The sequence below is a fragment of the Trichoderma harzianum genome (genome assembly GCF_003025095.1).
Source record: "Trichoderma harzianum CBS 226.95 unplaced genomic scaffold M431scaffold_14, whole genome shotgun sequence".
Lineage (NCBI taxonomy): Eukaryota > Fungi > Ascomycota > Sordariomycetes > Hypocreales > Hypocreaceae > Trichoderma > Trichoderma harzianum.
Genome location: NW_020209262.1, coordinates 353,607 through 371,195, shown reverse-complemented (window position 1 = coordinate 371,195; position 17,589 = coordinate 353,607). Strand labels below are relative to the sequence as shown.

Below are 17,589 nucleotides of genomic sequence, written 5' to 3'. Positions count from 1 at the left end.
GGTGGCTTCTTTTACACCGGTCCAATTGCGGATCCTGAGATGTAGCAGGGAGATATGAGTGGCTTGAGAGTGAGATTTGTGGTCCAGTAAGTGGCCAAGGCGAGTTGTAAGAAGCGGGAAGATCTTAGCCCATTGGTCCCGCGGAATCAGAGGAGGCTCCCGAATGACGCTATGGATGTCTTGATGGAAAATATAGTTCCAAAGACGCTGTGTAACATGTGCTAGGAAGGGAGTGGATGAGGGCAGCCTGGGAAAGAATCCGGTAGGACAAGCGATCAAAATTTCTGAGCGTCGAGTAATGAGAAGCTGAAAGCAAGGAGTGGCGATAGAATGGCCCCAGCTTTAAGAGCAGAGCCAAGAAATAGAATGAATGTATGAGGTGATTGTTGTGTAATCGTCGTGTCTTTTCCTGAGTTGCATCAATGGCAGGTAAAGCTATCGGTGCTCGGCAAAGCCACGATGCAGACCAGAGGAGAAAAGTGATGCCATACGTATATATATCTTTTGACAGGAACCAGAGACCTGTGAGTTGAGTCGGATCCAGCTAGCTGCCTACGTGATACGACGACCGGAGCAGGGATTCGGGCATGCATTGCATTGGATGGTACTGCGGGAACAGCGGTGGTGGCCACTCCTCTGGGGAGCCAAGTTAGGCAAAGCTTGTATGCTCGGGTGTAATCTCATGTACATTGGAAGTGGTGATGGAGCAATGTACCAGTGTAGTGTTGAACAGGGGTTGAGCACGAGACGACGAGCAAACAAACCCCCATGTCTGTTTTGGAACCGTCTCAATTAGCCATGTGGAAAGAAACCGACCAGAACTATTTTAGGGCGGATAAAGCAGCTGTGACTGGCTGTGCTCAAACACATGGGCCATGGAACCTCTCTCGATCGAGTCTAGAGACGCACCTGGTGAGAGCGAGGCCTGAGGGTCTTGCAGCCGTTTCATCATGAGGCACGGGGAATACTCAGGACCAGAGGGAGGGCGGCCAAGCTCAGAACGGAGCTCACCTGACTGTTGCCGAGTGGTCCATAATCCGTCGAAGACAAATGGAGAAATTTTGCCACGCAAAGGTAGGGCAGACAATGGGGGCTCTTCTTAGGAAAATACCACATTGGAGGACATGGGGGCAGTTCTTGCGCGCGGTTGACTCTGCTAAGCGGGCCGGTCTGGGCGGGCCGAGAAGGATGAGGAAGCGTCTTCAGACGCAAAATCCCTTTGCTGAGCAATAGCAAATCCCATGGATTCCTTCCAATGCAACTTTCATTTTGTTTTCATTCTTGAGGTTGTCTCGGCAGTAGCATCAGTTGCTTGGTGCAGATACATTGCATCCGGGCTTGCGGGTGTATGCCCGCACTTCCAGAGTGGGCTCAGCTGTGAGGATCGCCAGAGCATGGACCAGGAGAAGGGACGAAAGTCTGGAGGGTGAGAAGCAGCGAAAAGTAACAATGGATGTGGGGACGAGTGTGAAGCAAGAAATGCATCAATGGCAGGCTGTGCTGACACGGTATGACATGCAGGTACGGGCTCCAGTGTCGACGCTGCTGCTATCGCGAGAGACAGAGCTGTTGGCGTTTCGTAGTATCTGAGAGAAAGAGAGAAAGAAGGAATAGTTAATTTGCTCGAGCTGTACTTGGACCATGTCTTGCATCGGCCTTGCAAGAGATGCCATCGATTCATCAGCCTTCCATCAAAACCGCGGGCTGTGTGTGACTCGTGAGATGTGATTTTGCGGGGAGCAGCTCTTGGGTGAGGAGGATTATTGCCTGGTGTACTGATCGCCGCCTCTAATTGGTGCGAGAGAGGCACAAGTAAACAGTTGACAGGGGATCGTGGGGGTGGGGTGAAACACACGATAGCTGCACATTGCGCCGTAACAGCATAGATCTACGTACCTATCTATGCATCTACGCCCTACAACATGCCCGTAAGTGTGCGCAGGAATTTACGCTTGATCTGCCGCTAAAATTTAGGCCAGGACCAGATGCCATGCCAACCCACTCGGGACAGACCCGAGGTTCTGTGGTTGGACGTGGATCTTTGTGTTCCAGATGATGCGATGCAGCTCATGGTGAAGCCTCAAGACACGGCCTGTGCAGTGCAGCCAGCCACAAAGCAAGTACCTGCAGACGGGATTCATTAGCACGCACCCTCAAGGTGTGTAATTGTATTCAATGGTAGGCACTTTTGTTTCCTGTTGCCTGGGACAAGAGTATAGGTGCCTTCTAGAAGACTGCACACCCTACCTCCTATTGTGATGGAGGCCAAGGACAATGGTCAAACATCACATGCAGGTATACGTGTGGAATTATCAATTTTCAATAATTAACTACGGTCCTTCAGTACGGTAACTCCATCTATCGTCCAATTTTACTTGTGGTCAAAGTTTCAGGTTTCGCTCATAGTAAAAAGGAGAGTGAGTGCGTGTAAGATTCATGCATGAAGTGGAATCGCTTCAACACCACCATGATAATATTCCGCGGAATTATTAGCCACCACAACAAAGTATTAGATTATGAGGTACTCAATTACAGCAATATCCAATTACAGCAATCCATCCTTGCCACTGTGTTTACCATCAGGTCGCCATGTCTTGCTTGTTTACACCTGGGACTGCATGATCCGGTCTTAATGTTGCGCCTGGAGAGTTCCCGTCTCAGTTAGCTCCTGGACTTTCCGACCTGATTCTTGATATCAAACTTGAAACGCAGAGCCCAAAAGGCCTGCAGCTGCGGGAATGCCGGTTTGATAAACCCCAATCCAGCTGCTACCTCAGGCACACGTGGGAGAGGGTGTTATAATGGACATGGTAACCTGGTAAGTGCAAGGTCAGGAAGGGCGAAGAAAGCTTCTCCACCGCGGCTATTGCGCAAAATGGGGGATCGCCATCAAGCATCTTGCGCTGGGCCTTACTCCTTCGGACTTTAGATATCCCTACAAGGAGGCGGCCGGCAGATGCAAATCCAGGACTTGACAATACATCCCATTGCTCAATAGGCTATATCGGAACTTCTCTTTTCACCTGTCCGGGGCAGGGTTGAGGAGGCGTGAGCTTGGCTTGCGGGCTGTAATCTAATCTTGGCTACCTTACCTGAACCTGCTCATACTGGCCTTCTGGATGTAGCCACACCATCTTGTTCCCTCGGGGGCGCTTTTGATACGCTCGAGCTGGGAAACGGCAAGACTTGCGCCTACAACCCAGGCCGAGACCGTGGTAATCTCACAATCCCACTCACAAACGGACTATAGTACGAGGTTTCAACGCTACCTAGGAGGTACATTAGGATATGTCCACGTGCAAAGGCGCGGGCTGGATGGATGTCTTATCGCACATGATTTGTAGCTTAGTAGGAGACTTATCGTCACCTGAGTCCTCAGTTCGCGCGTACCTACCTATAGTAGTACTAGATCCATCGCGAACCTTGCCTTGACCGGGTCGGTATTTGCATTTTACATCCTCGTCTACACGGGTCCAGGACAACGGCATCACATCACAGCAGCAGCTTAATCCCATACCCAGCTTCCGTTCTACCGACTAGCAAGCCATCACTCGCGTGGCGGGCAAGGAAAGATGCTGGACCGACAAGGACATGGACAGGGCGACTCTCGCGTGGTATTCCTCCGTGCTGGTATGTACAGGTCTGGTGGACAGGATAACGACTCCTCTCCTCGCCATGATGCCTGTAGATGCCTTCGTGCACGGGGCAACTGGCACCTTGCCATGCTCGCGGCAAACCGTGCGCGTGCGCTTAGATTTCCGATGAGCAAGGTTGGCTCTGTCTCGCCCGCGGCCACTGCTCTGCTCAGCACCGCTGCTTCTGCAAGGTCAGCGACCCGAACAAGGACCCAGGAAAGGACGGAACAGTCCGCATGCGGTCTTGGATTACAGTACTGCGGAATTCTCGAAGCCGCTCTGTCGAGTCGACACACAGATGCGCGTCTCACCCCTCCAACGCCCAATTCCCAGTGCACGCAATCACTGTTACGCCGATACAACCCTCATGAGGCAATAACCCCATCGCTTCAGGTCTGAGAGGCTGGGGGAGTTCTCGACCAGGGTAAAGGTGGGGAGAGGTCTGAGATCCATGTCTATAATTGCTCAAATATTGCATTAGCTCTTTGCAGGGTTTCAATCTCGAGCCAAGAATGCCATTCGACCAAAGCCACCCGGGACCAATTCCCGGGGCAGCAACCCATCCTTGGCCCTGCCCAGCAGGGCTGGTAGGGTACACTCCAAAGTCCTCCGAACGGCTTGCAAGACAGGCGGGAATAAACGACCAGCCAGTATTCAGCAATGTCTTTCTTTACAGATAGGGTTAAACGAACACACTGGCAGACGCAGTGCTGACCTGCTGGTCGCATACAAGTTCCATTATTACTTGACCCAGATTCGCATCACTCCTGCGGGCACGGGGAAATCTAGCCCCCCGAGACGAGTCTATCGATCTGCTAAAGCATCAGTGCACTCTTGGTCGAAGAGGATTGCGAGCTTCGTGCCCGTGGTCGCATAAGACACTAGTCTCGACGTCATCTGTTGTCCTGGTAGTAACTAAAAGCATGAGCGTTTCAGACGGCTCCTACAATGCGACGCACAATCACTCGCCAAACGGTAGACCTATCCGGGCATTAGGATTCCCGCTTTGGTTTACGGAATGCTCCAAGAATGACCAATTCTGCTTCGAAATGATGCTACAAGCATAACCAGCGGCCCGAACGCTGATAATGGGTATAACTGCCGCTCCGCGGGATATTGACGGTATAACCACCGGACCGAAGAAGGCCGTTGCCCACGTGGAGGATCTGAACACCAGCTAGATCGATCCCCAGACTTGCTATCGACCGTCTCAGAGACACTAAGACCAACACTAGAATCCGTTGCAGCTGCCGTGTGAAGTGGTGGTCAGCAGCAGCGGCTTGTGCCCACTACATGTATCCTCCTCTGCTGCAAATGCCTGTACAAGAATAACAGGCCCAAATGACGGCCGGCATGCGAAGGATGTCAACTTAGCGTGCTGCTACCGCCTCACATGCCTTTTTAAGATACGCAAGGATACTCAGATTGGTCATTGACGGAGCCGATGCCTCGCGAAAAAGAAGCTTCCCCTCGTCTTCCCTGCGGATCTTTGCAATACCGCTGCGTCTTTATCTCCATGCCTAGCCATCCCGGACGCCGAATCCAGTCCCGCTTGGACCAAATATGTCGCACTTCAGGATTCCCAGGGCAACCATTACGATTAGATGTCGGAGACTAAAAGAGAAGCATTGCTATTCTTGACGTTTAGACTGCTGACAGCTTTGTCTCCGAAGGACGCCACCGTGGATCCCATTCGGTCGTTTCTCTGGCAAAGGCTACTCATCCGTTCTCGCCGATTTGTCCGTGGAGAAGCAGCCCAGTCAACCATCCCCTTGCTCTAGGCTATCTAGATAACGCAATAGCCTTGTTGCCAGAGGTGTACGGGATACCAAAAGATAATACTCATGCCGAAACAATTCCGAAGTCGTGGATGGGCCTCGCTTCAGAACAAGCAGCACTTGCTAACCGAAGATTCTCTTGGTGTAATAGAGGAACCAATCACTCTCCTCTCCCATAAGCTTTGGGGATTCAAAACCAATAATGCAACCTTGACGAGCATGGATCGTGCCTTGATTTCTGCTCCAGGTCAAGAGAACGTATCGTTTGGGGTAGTAGCTACAACATCGGCAATGTTCCTGTATCCAGCTGTTGGAGTGAGAGTGATCAAACGCATTCTAGAAGACCAAGTTGTGAAAGAGATATGAAACACGCATATCTTGTTCGTATTGGGGAGCACTAGTCGGGTATGTATGCATCTAGCATGCACTTCCCCAGAACTGTCACAGAGCGCGACAGGGTAGCTATTCTTCGTAAAGAACCCGCATGAAAGCACATGATGATTTTGGGATACGGGATGCCGTTTCTGTACTGATGCAGCAGATCTCCCACTTTCCGTCTCTCCCCGCGCATCCATATCACTAATACGAATGGTATGGAGCCTGCAGAGCTGTCGAACAGGGGAGCGTGGCTTGCAATCCAAAAAGAGAAGAGAAACTCGCGCAGCATTCGTTCTAGATATCAGATTCCTGAGACATTTACGGCATGGCCGAGGGCTGTCAAACAGACCAGGAGAGGCAAGCTCTACTCCATTAAACAATTAAGCATATCGTACCATTCTAGCCCGGATGCTTGCTTTCCGTATCGAAGATATCCAGGAACCACAAGGCTCTATATTCAAATGTCGTGGCACAAAAACATTACAACAGAGTCAAGAGCAAGGGGCAAGGCTACGCTGGAAAGTTCTTGCGCTAGCCTACTACTACATGATGAAACAGAATCTCATGCAGACGGCAAATCTGGCATTTCAGATGTGCTCAGCTTGCAAGCCTTAGCCAAGTCGGCATCCTTCAGGACCCCATCGGAGCTTGAGGCTCATTAGATTGATTCTAAAGCGGCAAAATGGCAAAGATATTGCATGTGGATGCATGTGTGAATGATGACGATTGGCACTCTGCAGGCACTTGACGCGGATGTCGTCTTTGTTTCGCAAGACCTTGACTTCTCGCCTTCCAATAGCCTGGACACCAAGCAAGACACCTTACATCGCCCGGAATACGGCTTCTCATTCTTACATTGATCAATGAAATCGGAGCAGATACAGCCGGTTTCATTCGTCTGCAAGGAGACGGACTACAGCTGTGGGGACAGCTATCCAGAAAAGTTGCACGGATAGAAACCACGCCCACCAGGGGAGATACCCTGCAGTAAGCTTCTCATGATCGTATATCGTATCCGTTCACCAGCTCGGGTAGAATGGCAGGCTCTTCCAACCCATTCTCCCTGGATGAATCAATCACTTTACCCGCAGGCCCAAGCTGGGATACCCTGGATGCCGAAGAGCACTTGGCACTAACCAACTGTCGGCACATATATCCATGTGTGAGGAAATGCAACAGTTGTTAACCAGGTCTACAAACATCAGATGGCTGCCTAGATGTCCGTTTCCCCTCGCAGCATCGCATCGGCCGTGGTACACCTCAGCTTGTCTAGAGAAGGCCGATGTTACGACTTCATTCGTCTACCTATGTCGGCTGCAGGAACATGCACTGCTCCAGGAACCCGGTAGGCGTTGTCTCGTCAAAGTTGAGAGACATTGTCTTGAGTTGCCTTGCCTTAGACATGCAAGGCAAGTCTAGATCCTCTGCACTCTCGCAGTAGTCTCCACTCGGTGAGGCTAGTAACAAGGGCCAATGCGTCTACACCGGTTGAAGCTTCGATGAGAGTGACTTTTACTGGATGTCAGTGAGCCTGCCTGTCAAGGGTGAGAAACCGGAGTTCCAAAATGACCAAGCCGTGGCGTTTTAACCGTGCGCATTGTGTTACCAGGGGGGTGGCTCAGCCCCTACGCTTTGACTAGACTTGTTGACTTGATTTGTATTTCAAAACAAGCGCGCATACTCCGTACTAGAGGCAGAGAAAGCTGCAAGGAGATCTTGATCTGCTCCACACTCTGTACTGCAGCCATGGACGATGATGGAAGACCAGGAATTCGGAGAGGATTCTCGCAACTCCGGTCTACCATACGCATTGTACAAGGTACCGCCCTCCTCTAACATCATCTAATATAGTTCTTCTTTCTGCTATTTCTATACAACGACGAATCTAAGTACTATCCAGGTTAAAAAGGTCAGCGCGCCTCATCTGACTGCATGCGGACAGCCAACCTTCAGTACTGGCTAGTAATAAAGCTCGTTTTCCAACTCGGCCGGGGAGATTATAATTTACTGTCTATACTTGACAATTACAAATAAAGCGTCGGCGGGTTGATTGCACCTCTTGAGCTTGAGCGTTAGAAAGCTGACTAGATACGTTTACACGTATACTCGCGTATCAGATATACTGGTATATGCAGCGCCTTGACAGTGAGACACCTGGCCAAGGTACGCATGGATCTTACCTACACTACCATGCAGGCATTTACATGCCTCCATGTTTCAATCACCATCACATTTGTTTCTCAGCTATTATTCAGCCTCCTCAGCTCTGATGAACTCTTGGGACATGTGGCACGTGGATCGCCACTTCTTGTCATTGGCCCCCATCCGACAAGAGCTAGCAGAAATCGGAGTGCAGATACCGAAACGAGAAGAGAGAAAGGACGGCCAGCATCGTGGTGAATGGGTTTAGGCGAGGCAGGGTTGTTGAAAGGTGAAAATAAACCCACTGAGATCGGAGAATTCCCGCCAGCCCGCTCTGCCTAAGCTTAGATTATGGATCGGTGCGGCGTTGAAAGCTTCTTGTTGAGCCTACTTTTACATGCAGTGGCGAATGCTAATCTCCACGGGAAGCTGTGAACGAGTGAGTTATCTCTGGTGTCATACGCGGACGCAGAGGCCGTGATACTGACAATCTAGCCACAATTAGACGAATATCCCAAGTTGGGCATTGCTGGAAAATCAGTTTTTGGTCTAGGTCCACATGTTTGTTTGCTTGACGTTGCATTCGGTCTGTCAACAGACAGGGGATCGAGGGAGGTTCCACAAGGCATATCGAGAGAGAGAGAGAAAATCGTACCAGTAATACTCCATGCACACACGCACGCACACAAAGGAACAGGCCGTGGATGGACCAAGTTCGTCCGGCATGCTGATTGCCGACCCCCTGGCAGAAACCGGGTAGAGAGGCGCAAGAGTCTGGGTAGGGGTAAGCGAGAGAGAAAGAGAGAGAGAGAGAGATTGGGGGCCACGAGGGACGCTGGCTGCCGGGGGGGGGGGCTGTCTTAGACGGGCATGATTCCACGACATGGTTGTTGGCCCGCGCTATGCAATAAAGAGGAAGATAGTTGTGATGACAAGCTCTCTTTTTTTACCCTGCTGGGCTCGGTTCACACGCCCATTTTTTGGAGCCCTGCTGGTTCCCAGGACAGGGCACTGGGATATTGATAGAAGCGCGGGGTTTGCCAGTTCGCGAGTGAGAAGCCAAGGATTGCGTTTCATGCTAAGTCGAGCTTGGGAGCTCATCAAGGTGTCCCTCTCTTCTGTCTCTCTGTCTGACACCACTGCCCCGACTTTGGCTTTTTTTGGAGTTGCATCCCGATGCTTGGACGGCGATATCAATGCGCTGCATCTGCATTGATATTGCCAGGGATTATTTTGGTGAGGGGAAATAAGAGAAGAGCAAGCAACGAACGTCCGTGAGCTCTTTTTTTTCGCTTTCCCAGTCATCCGGTAACTGCTTGTTGATGGATCCATTCGGGATTACCAGCGGGCACTTTGTTATTACTGTCTGTGATGGCATTATGCAGGATGCCTTGTTTCAACTGCTGGATTGGGAGAAAGGTGTACCTATAATTAGGTGTTGATGTCCGTCTTATATACGTTAAACGGGCATAAGCCAGTAATATAGCTTTTTCGCTGCTAATTAACCCGGATTACAATGTTTGGGGGCTAGATATGATTACTGGAATTAACATGATTTGGATGCTATGGTGAGCAGAGTATGGAAGCAACAAAAATCTGTATCTTTATTCTATCGTCTTTTTCGTTTCAGCCGTTCAAGGCCATCTCTACCATCGCTTAAAACTCTATCATCCCAAAATCTCAAATGATTCCAGCACATGCCACAAAAAAGAAAACAAATCGAAGTGTTCTAAAGCATGCATGCATAGGGTTCGCCGAAGCCGGTTTCAGGTCTCAGCTGCAACAAAACGTCGAAAAGTGCCAAAACAAAACAACAACAGCCCCTAAGTTAACCCTCATCTTTCCCAAACATGTCTAACCAGAGACTGGTGTGCTCGCCGTAAGGCTGAAGTTCTGTAGTTGTTCCGTGATGGGCTGTGCAATAGCCACGACCTCTTCTTCCGTCGAAGTGTCCGTTTTCTGCTGCTCCACAGCAGTTTCAGCGCTGGTGAGTCCCTTTCGGATAGCTAAAACGCTGTCTACAATGACGGCATCGATGCCTTCTTTGACCTGACGCTGCAATGATTGTTAGTCCGAACGACGAGACGAAAAAAAATTTGATAAAATAATGTGGCGTTTGCCAGCGGCCGGAGACTTACCTGAACCATCATCGGGTCGTTATTAAGCGTGCCGTAACTGACACACACCAACCCATTCTCCTTCACAACCCTCACGAGGCGGGGGCTGTTGATCAGGGGCTCCGCTGCGGAAACAATGCCGAGAAGGTTCCAGCGGCTAGCGAAGCGGATGGCCTCCTGCAGCGATGAGGCTCGGACATCTCCGACAGGGGAGACGCCGGCATCTGTCAGGAACAGAATCGGAATGGAGGGTTGCTTGAAGCTGAGACACAAACAAATATCCGGGTTGAAGGAGCTGAAGATGATGTGGCGCTCCCCCGCCAGGTCGTAGACTTTAGACAGCACGGTGTCGCAGAAGGAGTTTAGTTCCACCGCATACGTATCCATCTCGTGTTCCTCGCTTTCGTGGAGCATGGGATACTTCATTTCAATGTTGAAACCAATATGCTCCGGTAGCTTTCGGAACAAGTCTTCCAGTGTCGCAAAAGGCGCCTGAATAAAGTTGCCTCGCGAGTTGGCCTTGTATCCCTTCTCTTTGAAGTCCCTAGTGTGTTTCATGCGCTCTTCCATCTCCTGTTGCAAACCAGAACCGGCGTAGCCCATAGACTGTGACCGCTGTGGGGTAAAGCTGCTGCTGCGCGTACGGCCAACAGTCGATTTTCCGCTCTGGGCTGGGCTATTCTTGCGGTTGCTGTTGCTCCTCCTACCATCTGGGTTGATGTGCAAGAACTGCTCCAGAGTGAGCGTGTGAACAGGTGCATCGATGCCAGTTTCGCTGACAAGAAAGTCGTGGTAGATGACCGGCACATGATCTTTGGTGAGCTGCACATCAAACTCGACATATTGAGCTCCAAGATTGGCCGCAGCAATGAAAGACGGCAATGTATTCTCGCCGAGCTGAAGAGATTTGTTTGAGGTAATGTTTTTTCCGAGACCTCGATGGCCAATGAGCATGGTAGATGAGAGCTTTTTCCAGTACGTCTGTCTAGAAGTAATCTCCATGTTAGGGTGATAGAAGGGTGTAATGACCAAAAAGTTGAAGTTGACTGTTCCAATAACCTCCAAGCTGCTATTCATAATAGGCACGCACAAGTCGCCTTGCAAGTTCATACGGCCAGTGCCAAGGGATGGCTTGACAGAAGACATAAGGGCCACGGCACGGCCGATCTTGTGCTTGTTGTTTCCAGAATAAGTTGGAACAATGTCGAAGAGAAGCTTGACTTTGGATGCGTCTCGAGTTGTGAAGACAATCGGCTCGGTAGCAATATGCTCGTGAACCGGGAGATCAATAATAGTTGACTCTCCATGAGCCCCGTCGGCGGTTACCACGACAGACAGAGCTGTATCGAGCTGTGTGTTGTGTGCCTCTGCGAGAGGAACGCTGTCAAGAGTTACCGCATCGAGCTTCTTTCGAATATCCATAGATCCAAGGCTAACCAAGACCAGGCTTTCATTAGTCAGGTAACGATGACCGAACGTCTTGACAAGCTCAGCTGGTCGCGGTGCTGGCGGAGATCCATTCGAACGACGGCCGTCAATGGAGGATGAGACCTCTGTAGGGTTCAGTGGTGGAGATGCAGTCACGGCTCTGGTAGCAGCCTCAGACTCGTCAGTGTGAGCCGCGAGAAGCCTCGCGATCTGCATATGACCACGCAACGAGGCATGCTCAGTAGCTGTCCAGCCAGATGCATCTGGCTTGGAGACATCTGCCCCAGCATCGATGAGTAATTGGACAACAGAGAGAGAGCCGTCAACAGCAGCGACGTGCAAAGGAGTCCAGGCATAAGACTTCTCTGTGATTTCCACATCGACCTTTTGCAACTTGCTCTCTAGGATGACGCGAGCACACTCGTCATGCCCAAACCTGGCGGCAACGTGGAGAGCCGTCTCGCCCGTCTTGTCGGTCCAATTGACATTAACACCTGCATCGACAAGCATCTTGACAATGACAGTATAGTTGGATTTGGTAGCAAGCGCAAGGACGGCGCCAGACTTGGCAACCGTCTTTCGAATCTCCGTCTTGGCCTCACTGCTGCCCTGCCAAATCTCGCCCTGGAGCAGAGCCTGGGTGGTTAGAGGATGGCCGCCGATGACGCTGAGATGGAGTGGCGCGTAACCATCACTGTCTTGCCACTCAGGGGCATCGATTCCGTCCTTGACGTCAAACTGATTCCATTGCTGCATCCTGGCCATGATAATTTGGCACACAACGACGAATCCAAATTGGGCAGCATAGTGAAGCGGTAGCCGGCCAAATGCGTCAGGGCTCTTCAGAGCAGCTCGCTGGTTTTCAGACATATTGTCAAACAGATATTCAAGGATCTGCACAGCTTCATCGTCCTTTCCGAGGAGAGCGGATTCGTGCTTGTTGATTTCCTTGACTTGGACGGTAGAGGAGACTGCAGGCTGCAGATGCCTGTTGTTGAAATGTGTGCCAACAGGAACGGGGTACGTGTTAGCGTCCTCGTTTGTTGGCGCAGATTTGGTGCGGCCAATGTGAATGACCAGGCGGTGGATGCAATTCCGTCCATTGATGTCTTCTGGCTCGTCGAGATCTTTGATGTTTTGCAAAAGATATGCAATACAGGCCCGGGATCTTCCTGAAATTGACCGTTGCAAAAGATTGAGTAACAATGGCTGTGACGAAGTCTCCGACGAGACAACATGGGCATCAGCCAAACCAGACTTCAGCGACTCAACGTCATTGCTGCGGACAGCCTGCTCCAGCGTATCGAACTGGGCCTGTGGCATATGAAGAAATACTCTAGCCGAGGATCTACTGAGGGAACGAGTAGACCGCTCTGACGTGGAATCATCTACGTTCTGCGCGTCCCCCAGCACCGAAAGCCAGCGGTTGATCTCGCTGAGTAGTCTGACGACATTTCCATCCCGCGCAAACGGCTTTGGATCAACCTTTGTTGAGATGTATCTGTGCTGAGAGGCGACTCCGGGCACCTTCTTGTCGGCCTTTTTAGTGATCTTGACGAAACCCTTTCGGTTTATTTCACCAAACCACTGCAGGTTTCTCAACTGGCTTCTCAGTTCCAAGAGCGCGCCCATGACCTCCTCAATCTCGTCCTGGTCCAGAGTCGCGACGACATCGGGCACGCGTCCATAGCGATTCTGCAAAAGGTCGACGCGTCGGCAAGCCTCGGCGTACTTTTTGTTATAAAAGGAATCGACATCTTCAAGGTTACGGTCGAGGGCAAAGGAAAGCTCTGCGTGGAAGGAATGAGTTAGGGAGGAGGCTCGGCCTCAACAAGGGAGAGTAGCGTTCAAGGCAGCCCACCTGCTGGATCTACGGTTTCGCCATTCCGGGCTTTCTCGGCGGCGGCCTTGACGAGTTTCTTGAGGCCCTTGTAGTTGATATAGGCGCCGGCCCATTCAGGGACTTGGTTTCGCGGAAGGCTTTGGAAGGGGACCGTTTCAGTGAATGCCTCCAATTGACCTCGAGCAACTCACTTTCGTCCAAACTTCATGGTTTCTTCCCAGCTCGCCCGGTTTTTCTTATCTTTCCTCTTTCGGTATGCTTCTTAATTTCAGCCTGCTTATGCCGATTGATTGGTCAGAGCTCTGTGTGGGGGTTTCTGTCAGACGGTTTTTTCCCGACTTCTGATGGAGGGGCAGTCTGTATCAAATTGTCGTATGAATGGCGATCCAGATCGTGGCGGTATGGTTTGATCAGGAGGATAGAATGCTCCTACTCACAAAGCAGAAGCGCAATCTCGCCAATATTCAAAGAAAGGACCGGTGAGAACTGGAGAAAGAAAGTTAGAGCGCGGAGAGAGACAGCGAGCCTAGATTCACCCGGGCGGTAGAAGAAGGCAAAAGATGTAGAGCAGAGCAGAGCAGAGCAGACCGCGTGATGATGACCAGCCTCCACGTTCCTCAACAAGCTCTAACAAATGCGGGTAGCCACCAAACAATCCATAGCCCGGCGGCGCTGAGTCTAGATTGCTCACAAACTCACGGGGGGAGTGAATGATGACGGAGCGGAAGTGGGAAGCCGAGGACTTACTTGCACAAGCACAAACGAACGAGGTGGGTGTTATCGCAGACGCATAGGTGTGATAAGCAACTCGATCTCTCTCGACCAGCGACGGATTACTCGCAATGTCCAACAACGACTTGCAGGGAGCAGCCAGTGGCGTCGGTCACACGTCCGTGTTCTGATACTGTCTCTTGGAGGTGAATACTCGTAATTTGCTGGCAAGGCTCATCTGACATGCGGCAGACAGGACAGGACAGGGTCCGCAGAAGCGAAGTTCGGAGGCCACGCCGCCTTTTTCAATGTCGTCCCGGTGGAGATGGATCTTTGGAGAAGGGAAAAAAGAGGAAAGAGGAAGAAGAGATCAATCAGACTGTTTGACTCTCCACCCCATCCATCACCACCCACTTTTGGCAGCGTCACTAGCGGTCATAGCATCAGTTAGTAGGCGACAAGACTGGAGGTTTTTAGTACTCGTATAGCAGCCTCCATCTCGCAACAGGCCAATTCACTCGCTCAGTCGCTGCGATAAAAAACCAACCGACAAACTTACCCAAGCCCAAAAGGACCAGACCCTGAATCGAAGCTGCGCGCCACTCGCCCCGGTGGAGCACCGTGTCTGTCGCCTTCTGGAGCCCCCTGAGAGATTCCTTGCAGTGACATGAAGCCTTTGGAGCACATGGACCACATGCGATGCTTGAGTGGACACGCCCGCGCCTCGTGACCGAGCCGGCTCTTCCATTCCGGTCTTGCCGCCAGGCCAGTTCGCTTTGCCGCTTTGTCTCACTGTGACCCGTCCGCTGAGATCGCTGAGATCCGCTGAGAGTTAGCGGGCTGAGGCGCTGCCAGGCACGACCGCACATCGCTGTGGCGCTGGGTTTCAAAAACCAGACACGGTACCAACAGCACTGTAAGCCTCGATATTTTCTACGCTAGCCACCGCCACTTCTCCAGATCTGAACACGCGCTGGGCCAGCTGGAGAATCACCAAGTTAAAAATGGAAGTTGGACACATTGATCGTTATAAAACTCGTGCCACAGTAGCATTGAATTTGGGTAATTGATGCGGTCATCATCGTCATGCTTGTACTGTACAGTAATTGGTGGCTTCTGAGCCCTAGTTCCCTAGTTCCCCTCCCACCAGAAAGCGCCGGTATGCGACATCCCAGTAAATGTTGGTCCATCACCAACTGTTCCATATACAAATATTTGATATCAAGTAATACAATACGACAAGTAGTTCTCCGTAAATAATGGTAGAATGTTTGTTCAAGTCTGGCTTCTTTTTTTTCCTTCTCTCATCCTTCAGTTCTCATCATCCTCTCATTAGTCAAGGCCATTCTCCGAAGCACGCCGCCTTCACTTGGTAGACAAGTCGGCCAAGCTGGGAGCAATTGTCCAGGCCTCGGTCTTGTGAGCTTGGACTCAACTGTGTTCCCATGGTCGAACAATTCCAACTTCTCAGACCTTGTCGCATGTCGGTGCAAAGACACGCCTGACTCTGCGTGCGCGGGTTCTTCGGAAAGGGGCATAGTATCTAGAGAAGCACGGTTGCGCTCCGTGGCATCTTCACTCTCTAGAAGTGGCTCCGGTGTCGATCCAATCAAAGAGGTGCTCTCCATGAGTTGTGTCAGCTCTTGATCCAACTGCTCGCTTCTTTGCGTGGCCGTCTTGCCAATATGGAGTGCCATTGAGGCTCGAAAGGTCCGTGAGAAGTCGGGGTAGAGGAGCTTGCTCTCGATGGAGATCGTAGTCTTTCTCACAAACTCATACTCTTTCCATATACTCTCCAGTTGCAGCACTCTGCTTTTGCTCCTGTATATCTCTTCTCCGGACGTCGGCCTCTCTTTCGGGGGCCCGGCCTCCTGGGTCAATGTGTTGAGGAGCTTCGTAAATGCGGGACCCGAAACCTTCAAGTTGACTAGAAGCGACTTTGACGGCTTGTCTAGACCACCAAGACCACATATGTCTAGCAATACTCGTATTCGGTCGGCAATGTACGAGGTATTCTCGCTATCCCCTCCCACTCTAAGCAGACTCTGCAAAGTTGGCTGGGATCGTGCGAAGCTGGAAGTCAATCGAACTGCAGCTTTCCAGTCCAGAGCATTGATGCATTCATCAAGGAAGTATTTGACTGAATCCAAGCTCAGCTTGACTCCAGACTGCACGCATGAAATGAAAAACGCCGCAGCCTGGTCAAAGAGCTTGAAGTGCAACAGGCCGCCGATGATTTCTTCTACCAAAGGTTGCGAGAGTGGTAGATGGTCCCAGATATAGTCTCCGGTGAGAGTTCGGCGTCTAGAGTCCAGGGCCCAAGGTAGGAGATTTGGGTTTTCTTCAATGTCCGATACGTGCCTCCGGCGAACTTTTGCGCCAGTTCGATTGTCGAGTCCGGTAATGCATGCGAGGGCTCGTAAGAATCTTCCGTGGTTATTAGTGCATTGGTAGTGATTTAAGATGGCGATGAATGTGGATGGTGTAGGTTGTAAAAGTCGGTATTGGAAGAACGAAGCAACTAGTGCCTCGGCAAATGAATGATGGCCTGATTTGTTAAACGCAACAATGAGCGTGTTGTAGGTGTGTATATCTGGCGGGTGTGATGAAACTAGCAGGTTGTAGCAAATCCTACCAACTTTCTCCTTCATACTAAGATTCGACGCAGCAGCCAAGGATCTCAGGCGCTTGTTCAATAGGATAGTGTTTTCCCGAGCTCTGGCTGAGTCGATAGATCGGAATGTAAAGCCCTGACTTCCTTTCTCCAGTAAACTCCGGGCTTTTTGAAGGGAGGGGCCGGACTGGTCTTCAGGAAGATATCTTGTACGGTCCAAAAGCTTGCGAACAAGAGTCTCTATACTCAGGGATTCGCGAAGCAACTGGGCTTGATTCCGGGGCTCTCGGTAGTATCTCCCATTTGCACTCTCTTCTTGCATAATTGCGCCTTCGAGCCTATCGTAATCCATCTGTCTCTTGGAGTTCCGCAGCGGCTGGTCTGAGCAGCCGTAGTGTTCGTGCTTTAGAGCTTCGACAAGATCCGATGCGCTAATGGTTGCTGGCTGGTGTATTTCCTTCATGTAGGGACGACTGTTGTATATCTTCTTTAGGCTCTGCCATAGCGCATCCATCTGTCGAAGATTGAGTTCTGGAGCTGTCGAGTCGTCGTCCGAGCTGGGCCGCTGCCGGCCATCCTGAAGGTCGGCCAGCTCCTTTCGAACTTCGTCTAGCTGACGATCCAGCTCTTTCCTGCGGTCATCCTTCCTGACGGCATCTACTAATGCTGCTGTGGCGAATACCGAGCTGTAGCATGCTGTGAAGAGCTCGGCGAACGTCGGCTTGCGGCGAGCAGAGACGGGTCTCTTGCCCAGGGTCTCAATGGCGTTGGTGCAGGCTTTGCACCCACTGCGAGGAGCCTTACCGGCTCTAGAGAGAATCGTCTGCATCACTCAGGCATTTGTATGCACACATGAGGTTTCCGAGAGAGGCGGCGCGAATGATGGCCGTCAATTGACGTTGAAGCTCCGGGTGTAATGCAAATCCACGAAAATCGAACGATG

General features: G+C 51.1%; 3 protein-coding genes across 3 annotated transcripts; all 3 read right to left on the bottom strand.

Annotated features, from left to right (window-relative positions):
• Positions 1–1,109: 1,109 nt before the first annotated feature.
• On the bottom strand, positions 1,110–1,784 carry M431DRAFT_252987 (hypothetical protein). The gene has a single exon (XM_024913798.1). The coding sequence runs from the start codon at positions 1,679–1,681 to the stop codon at positions 1,265–1,267; it is 417 nt and encodes a 138-aa protein (XP_024770104.1). The 5' UTR covers positions 1,682–1,784; the 3' UTR covers positions 1,110–1,264.
• An 8,003-nt stretch (positions 1,785–9,787) lies between these two features.
• On the bottom strand, positions 9,788–13,463 carry M431DRAFT_95090 (hypothetical protein; the record flags this gene model as incomplete). The annotated part of the gene is made up of 3 exons (XM_024924658.1): positions 9,788–9,988; positions 10,072–13,268; positions 13,340–13,463. Coding segments are annotated over 3 exons (3,522 nt in total), but the record flags the coding sequence as incomplete, so codon positions are not given.
• A 1,603-nt stretch (positions 13,464–15,066) lies between these two features.
• M431DRAFT_511981 (hypothetical protein) lies at positions 15,067–17,545 on the bottom strand. Its single transcript, XM_024919769.1, has one exon. It carries the CDS (start codon positions 17,473–17,475, stop codon positions 15,337–15,339), a length of 2,139 nt encoding a protein of 712 aa, XP_024770102.1. The 5' UTR covers positions 17,476–17,545; the 3' UTR covers positions 15,067–15,336.
• Between the last annotated feature and the right edge of the window lie 44 nt (positions 17,546–17,589).